At 30.5% G+C, this 8,233-nt stretch overlaps 1 protein-coding gene across 1 annotated transcript; it reads left to right on the top strand.

The window, feature by feature from the left end:
- The first annotated feature begins 4,766 nt into the window (after positions 1 to 4,766).
- Positions 4,767 to 6,428, top strand: LOC18600033 (protein RISC-INTERACTING CLEARING 3'-5' EXORIBONUCLEASE 1-like). Its single transcript, XM_007030274.3, has one exon. It carries the CDS (start codon positions 4,949 to 4,951, stop codon positions 5,585 to 5,587), a length of 639 nt encoding a protein of 212 aa, XP_007030336.3. The 5' UTR covers positions 4,767 to 4,948; the 3' UTR covers positions 5,588 to 6,428.
- The last annotated feature ends 1,805 nt before the right edge of the window (positions 6,429 to 8,233 follow it).

The raw sequence follows: 8,233 nt of genomic DNA, 5'->3' as shown, positions 1-8,233 counted from the left end.
TATTTATCATAGTCAACCCAAGTGGGTGATAAACTAGTAATTCTGTCTTTCTTTCCTCTGAAATTCTTTCTTATTTCAAGATGGAAATCTAAAACTCCTCAAACTGCAACACCAAGTAATTTTTGTGTTTGAATGCAAGGAACAAGTTTGATCACCTCACTCTTCTTGTTATATACCTTATAAAATTACTCACTTTACTGTCATATACCAGACAAAAAGATTCATACAAATAGTCATTTAAACCAGCAACCCAACTTACTTTTTCTTTTTCTGACAAATTCTATGACATCTTAATCTTCTGGCAGGGAAATTAAAAGCATAGAACTGATTGAATATTGAAGAAATTATTGTAATTAACTATATACTGTTTGCTGCATGGTATATTTACCTGGTTGAGTTTCTCTCTTTTAGCTGCTTGGCCTCATACCAATGCTATAAAAAAAATGCTCTAGGCAAATCCAACAATCATTATCATCATTATACCATAATTATAACAGTATAATAATCAATCCAAAGGACATAACAAATTCTTTTTCCCTTACAGGCTAGGGAATATTTTTTAACTGAGGTGTCCCATTTGCCAATGGGCTCCTGAAAAGCTATCAACCTTATAACTGATTTCTTTTTGAGATACATGTTGCCAAAACTTGACAAATATTAAGCACATTGAGTCTCTTTTGGTGTATAAGGTGAACTGTTATGAGGAGTTGTCTGATTGACATTGTTGTCGTCTTCTTGTGCACGAACAGACATCTGTATATGTGCAAAATCAAATTTAAAAAGAAAATTTAGAGTTTTTGTTCTTGCATCAAAACATGGCTGATTTAGCAGAAAAGCATCTCTTCATGTTATAGAGTTGATAATTTTCTAAAAAAGAAAAAAAAAATGAAGAAAACAATAGACAACTTGGAACTTTCTATGAGAGACAGAGAGAGAAAGAGGAAGGTGGTGGGTCCCAATAGTGAAATGTTCTCCCATTGATGACCTAAACAACCATTGTCTTTGTTCACCAAACACCATTCCTTTCTCAAAGAAAAAAAAAAAATTTATAGCCCATTTTTTGATATGCACATGCACCCATCTGGCTTCTAGCAATCATTATAATTTTTTTAAAACAAAGAAGATAAGAATCCAATATGAAAGGGAAAATTATTAATAATTTGAGTTAATATATGAAAGGGTAATAATGCAAGCCATAAGTGAAGGTGGAGAGGGCTGGAGGCCATGTGCAAAGGGCAGTTTCCTTAATAAAAAAAAATGTACTCAAAATCCCCATTATTTTGTAGGGACATTCTCACATTGGCATGCATGGAAAGTGCTTACATGTTTTTTTTTTTTTATATATATCTTTTTGATGAATATTTGTTTACATTTTGATAAACCAATTTGGGCTTCAAAGATTAGGTGCTCCCACATGGCTTTATGTGCTCCCACATGGCTTTATGCCTCAGCCACCACTTTCCTCAATCATTTCATCATTAGAGGGAAGAAACTGTGCAGGGTATAGTTTATTAAGTAGACTTGGCCTGGATGAGTTTTGGACTATTATAAGCTTGGTGGATGTGGCTCTTGAGGGAGGGATTGGGTTGTTTCGCCAACCTCCCCTTGCAGCATCCTTTGTAGTAGGCCTATTTGGGAAAACATTAGGCCAAGTAATTGGGCTTTGAGAGCAAAGATTTTCTTTATTTTTTATTTGGTCAAATAAGAAAATTAGTATGCTATAATTGTATTTTCTACTTTTACATGAAAATTTCATTTATATGCTTTTACATGACATTTTTCATTTCTTACGTGACATGCACAACTTGTGAGTCCTGAAATATGCCATGAACTTATGCTATATATTTAAAAGGAGTGAAACACATTACTTGGTAACAGTATTAAATTGGTTTATACCATTAATATCATTGATAAGAATATATAACTGTAAACATAATATTATAAAATCCTCTTGAAATTATATATATTTTTTGAATTATTGGAGGTAATTAAATTAGAGTTTAAAAACTTGTAGGAGTTGAGAATAATGTGATAAGTTTTATACATACTTATGTTTTGCAGAGGATTGCAAAATCAGGGCTAGTCTTTGGGTAAAGTATAAGGGCTTTAGGCTCCAAATTGAGAACGTCATATAATTTTATAATAATTATAATATAATTAATTATATTAAAAATATATAAAAATTAAGATAATTAATAAAATATTATTAAGATGATTGTACGAATAAATTAAAAATTGGATTATTATCTCAAAATATGAGTTATATTATTCTTGTTCAAGAAGAATATTGTAATATATTTAACATTTATTTATGTTTTAATTTATATATATATTACTTTGACTTGATATCACACAAATTTAGTCTAAAGATTTTCTTTTATTTGTATGAGCATGATTTGATTAGTGTTAGAATTTATCATTATTTTCTTGTAAACTGCAATTTAACATTTTTAAGAAAAAAAATTTAAATTTAAAATAAGAGCATGTTTGGCTTGATTTTTTTTTTTTACCTTAAAAGCTATTATAAAACTCTTAAGAAACATAATAGCTTTTTATAATAACTTTTAAAATTAAGTTAAAATTGTTTGATAAATTTATTTTTTATAAGCTTTTTTTAATAAATAAACTGTTTGGCAAAATAATTCATATAAACTCTAATTTTAGTTAAAATTATCATAAAATGTATTTAATAAATAACTTTTTATTAATCAAGAATTTCTTTATTTAAAATAAAAAATATTAACTTTATTTTTTTATCTATTTAAAATAAAATTTGAAAATATAAAAAAAGATTTTTATATATCATAAAGTTTATAATTAGCTATTGATGTCCTTACTAATAAAGTTCACCTTCATAAACAATATTATCTCAACAACCATAATCAACAAATATTATCTCAATTTTCATATAATTTATCTCAACAATTATTGATCTATTTGATTAATTATTTCAATCATAATTATCAAATATTATATACATCATAAAGAAGTTAAGAATAAATAACATCATATCATTATCATATCAAATAATAAACTGAGAAATATCAACTAATAAAAAGAGTTTTCAAAGTCTAAAAAAAACGATTGAAAATAAAATGAAAAACAAAATAGAAAGAAAAAAAAATAATACCTGAATGCAGTTTTGAATTTTGGATCTTCTTTTTTCTTAATTTTTGTAAGAACAAAAAAAAACCCAAGAATGATAATTTACAAAAAGGAGAGAGAAGACAGAGATCGATAGAGAGAGCGGGAGGGAGTATTTTTTGAGAGAGGATTTTTTTGGAAAAAAATAACTTTCATAATAAGAAAAGATAAAACTCCTAATTGGAATTTTTTTTAAACTCTTTTTTTTGTAGATTTTATTCTTTAGAAAAAAAGTTATTTTTTTTAAGAGCTTTTCACGAAATCCTATTTGGCCCAACTTTCACTTTTAAGTAGTAGATAAATTAAAAATAAGTTAGGCCAAAGGACACTAAGAAATCTGTCTAATATTTATAAATTTGAATTTGATCAATTACTTGTGAATGATTGGGTAGCTCATGGGCTTAACCTACTCAAATCGAGTTTTAGATAAGATTTTTCCAATTAGATTTGTGATATTATTATATTATAAAATATATTTAAAATTATTAATATATATTTTAAGTATTTTATTTAATAATACATAGATAGATCGATTTCGTCAAATTATGAGTAAAATCCAAAAAACTCTTCAAAACATTTCTAAAAATGTTTTGATCCCTCTTGTTTTAAAACATTTAAAAAAAATTATATCCAATACTATATAAATATTTTATGATATAAATACTTACTTAAAAAAATCAATTCATATTTCCTTCTAAACTTAATAAAATTTAATATTTAACAAAAAAGCAAAAAAACTTCAAATCTAATAAAATTTTAAAATGAGATTTGTGAATATAGTATTTTATCTTAATTTGATACTTAATAAAATTCAATATTTGATAAAAAAATTTAAAACTTTTTTTTTTTGGAAAGCTGAAAAAAATACAAAGAGCTAGCATGGTGGAAACAAGAACCCAAAAACCCTTTTCCAATAGCTATACAACAAGCAGTGTTGAACTAGAAAATCAAAATAAAAAACACAAGCAGAGCTAAAGCCCCAAAAATACTAAACGAAACCCACTGCATGCTGCACCATCAAACCTTTAAACTTTTGATACATATTAATAAAAGCCTGTTTGATTTAATTTTTTTTAATTTAAAAATTATTATAAAATTTTTATAAAAAATAATAATTTTTAAAATTAAGTTAAATTTGTTTGATAAATTTATTTTTATAAGCTCTTTTTTATAGGTGAACTATTTAGCAAAACAATTTATATAAGTTCTAATTTTTATTAAATTTATCATAGATATTTAATAAATAACTTTTTGTTAATTACAAATTCTTTCATTCACAATGAAAAAAAAATTAATTTTATTTTTTTATTTATTAAAAGTAAATTTTTAAAAATATAAGAAATATTTTTATATGATATAAAATTTATAATTAATAATAAATCATATAAAAATAAAACGGGATAAAATTTATAATTTGAACCTCGTTCCCCTAGCTTTACCATCAAGAAGGAAAGCCTTGCGTAGGATTGCAGCCAAATCTCGTATATTCTCACATCGGACTAAGACTTGAACACTAAGCAGGACGGGGCCCCTAACTTCACTATCAAAAAAGAAAGCCTTGCGTGGGATTGCAGCCAAATCTCGTATATTCTGACATCAGATTAAGACTTGAACACTTAGCAGGACGAGGTTATTAGTTCCGACCCCTCACGGCCTAGTGCAGTTGTGTACATTCATTGTTGCACAACAAACCATTTAGCTAGGATCAATTTGGAAAGCTTTTTAATTTATTTAGTATTGCTTTTAGCTAATCCCTCTCGATCATTTCTTTATCCTCTTTCTTGGCGATATCTCTTCCTCAACTATGTCGTGCCCGTGCCCACCAAAAATGTCACTGGTTTTCCCAATGAGCGATGGCACCCCAGTGGTGACTGAGCTGGTACCTGGTGAGGATTCACTCCCTTATGTTTATCAACTATTGGAGCATGCGGTTGAAAATGGGGATATGGTTATCGGGCTTGACACAGAATGGTGCATGAAAGAGATCAAACTTGGAGTTTTCAGATCTGAATACAGACCCCGCGTTGGCCTACTGAAGCTGTGCTCAGCATTCGGCTGCGTGCTCATTAGGCTTGAAAACTCTGCTTCTGCGTCTGACTCTCTAAAACGATTTTTTGCTGTTAAGGATGTTATGTTTGTTGGGATTCGAATGAAAGAAGACCTACAAAACCTGAGAGAGGAATATGGGATAATAATTCGGAACGCGGTCGATCTCAGTGAATTGTCTGCTAAAGTTCTTGGTCAGCCTCAGCTTAGTGCCTACGGTGTAAGGGAATTGGCTAGTAAGGTTCTGTCCATTGACATTCTGCCACCAAGGTCTTTACTGTCAATATGGGCGATTGGGTCTGATAGTTTTCCTAGTATTGAGCAGGTTGAATCTGCAGCTACTGATGCTTATGCTACATACAAAGTTGGGAGAAGGCTGTTAGGCACTGAGAGTTGATGCTTTCCTGAAAAAGGAATAGATGGGGTAGCCCTTGTTTTCTTGATTTACTTGATCTCATCCTAAGGCCTCGGCATAGTTTTTGACTTAGCTTTATTTGTGGAACACCGCATCCTTCTACCTTTCTCTCTTTTTTTCCTTTTCTTTAATATATGAAAAGGTAATAATGCAAAGGGCAGTTTCCTTAGAAAAAAAAATGTACTCAAAATCCCCATTATTTTGTAGCGACATTCTCACATTGGCATGCATGGAAAGTGCTTAGATGTTTTTTTGTACATCTTTTTGACGAATATTTGTTTACATTTTGATAAACCAATTTGGGGTTCAAAGATTAGGCGCCCCCCACATGGCTTCATGCCGACGCCATTACTTTCCTCAATCATTTCATCATCAGAGGGAAGATACCGTGAAGGCTATAGTTTATTAAGTAGGCTTGGCCTGAATGAGTTTTGGACTAAGCTAAGCTTAGTGGAAATGGCCCTAGGGAATGGGAAGCACTGAAGCTGACGTTGAGGGAGGGATTGGGTTGTCTGGCCAACCTCGCCTTGTACCAGCCATTGTACTTGGCCTATTTGGGAAAATATTAGGCCAAGTAATTGGGCTTTGAGAGCGGATATTTTTCTTTACTTTTATTTATTTGGTCAAATAAGAAAATTAGTAAGCAATAATTGTATTTTCTACTTTTTCATGAAAATTTCATTTAATGCTTTTACATGACATTTTCATTTAGAACATGGACAACTTATGAGTTGTGAAATATGCTATAAACTTATACTATATATTCAAAATAAGTGGAATACTTGATAAAATTATTAAAATGGTTTATATAGTTGATAGGAATAAATAAAAATATATAAAATATTATAATTTTTTTTGAAATTATATATTTTTGAATTATTGGAGGAAATTAAATTCAAGCTAACAAACTTGTACTATGATAAGTTTGATCGTTATAATGGCTAAAGAGTTACTTGAGTTTTGCTTGCATTATGAGTGCAAAATAAGAAAGGGCAGATTTTACTATTTAAGTTTGTTTACTTTCTTTCTTCTTCCAATTTTCTTTTATGTTTAGCATCTTTGTTGAAATAATCAGTACTATGGTGTGAAGTTAAAGTGGAAGCGGCTGAGTGCGGCTAAAGAAGGAAGAGTCAGACTGGAGGGAAACAACAGTCAATTTAAAATTGAAGAAGGTAGCTGATGAAGCAAAACACAGTCGTTCTTCTTTTCCCAAATTTTAGGGCTATAAAATGTTTTATTTCATGTCGTTTTTGTTTAGTAAATTTGTTATTATTACTTAAACGCCTAAGCTAGTGTCGTTTATCAAGTCTTTTAATAGTGTTGTGACTATACGCCTTGTAAGGATGTCGTTTCTGTTCTTCTCCAAGCTTAGCAAATTCTGTTGTTAGTTGTTATGCTTGCATAGAAGTCAATGTAGTGATTGAGTTCATGTGATCCGATTTCTTTGTTAGTTTTTGGTTCACGAGGTCAGATCTAGACTTGTAATCTGAATTTTCAAATTGTTGTATAAAAAGCTGAAATGAAATGAGAATGAGTAGACTCTTTCATTTACTATTTTCTCCAAATTTCAAATAACTCTGTTTTTTTTTTTTATTATTTGAGAAAACTAGCATGGTATCAGAGCAGTTAGTTTTGAAGGACCTGTGAATTCTTTACAGTTCAATCATGGCAACTGTAGGCTTTAGTGCTTCAACTCCACCTGGTTTTAATAGAGTTAACTATCAAATTTGGGTTGTAAAGATGAAATCATACTTGAAGGCATTTGACCTTTGGGATCTACGTTGGCTCAAAACCAAACAACATTCTGAAGAAGTAGCAAAGCATTACAAAGCACTTATATGCTTGTAGTTAGTAGTATCTAGGGCTATATTTGCCAAGATCATGAACTTTGAAGATCCAAAGCAGGTTTGGGATAGCCTAAAGGAAGAGTATCAAGGAAGTGATCGCACCAAAGTAATGCAGGTACTAAATCTCTCTAGACAATTTGAATTGTTAAGAATGAGAGAGGAAGAAAACATACAGGATTACACTGATAAGTTGTTGAGGCTTGTGACTTACGTTAGAATGTTGGAAGAGAAGGTGTCTGAGAAGAAAATAGTCAATAAAATACTAGTCAGTATTCCAGAGAGGTTTGAGGCTAAATTCTCCTCTATGGAAGATTGAAAAGATCTGACCAAGATCTCTGCAAATAAGCTAATTAGAAGCAGAGAAGAGCCTTTAAAAGTGATAGTCTTGTAGGAAATGCTTTGGTTGCCAAAACCAAAGGCTTGAGGGCTAAGGGTGAGAGCTTTAAAAAGTATAAAGGGAGTAAAAGTAGTGATGATAAGTCAGGAAAATCAAAGGATAAGTATCCTCCATGTCCACACTGTAAAAAGTGTAATCATACTCCTAAATATTGCTGGTACAGGACTAATGCAAGATGTAGACCCTGTGATGAGATTGGTCATGTTGAAAAGGTCTGCAAGAATAAAAAGAAAAGTGAGGAGAACAAGGCTGTAGTGGCTGAGCAGACAAAAGAAGCTGATGAGGTGTTGCTCATGGCCAAATTGAGGAATGACTCTGGTAAAGACAGTGTATGGTTGCTGGATAGTGGTTGTTATAATCATCTCATAGCATATGAAAAGTTGT

This window comes from Theobroma cacao, chromosome 5 (genome assembly GCF_053813885.1).
Source record: "Theobroma cacao isolate CCN51 chromosome 5, ASM5381388v1, whole genome shotgun sequence".
NCBI classification, from domain to species: Eukaryota; Viridiplantae; Streptophyta; class Magnoliopsida; order Malvales; family Malvaceae; genus Theobroma; species Theobroma cacao.
Note: the sequence above shows the minus strand (reverse complement) of the source record. Positions and strands in the feature narration are given on the sequence as shown.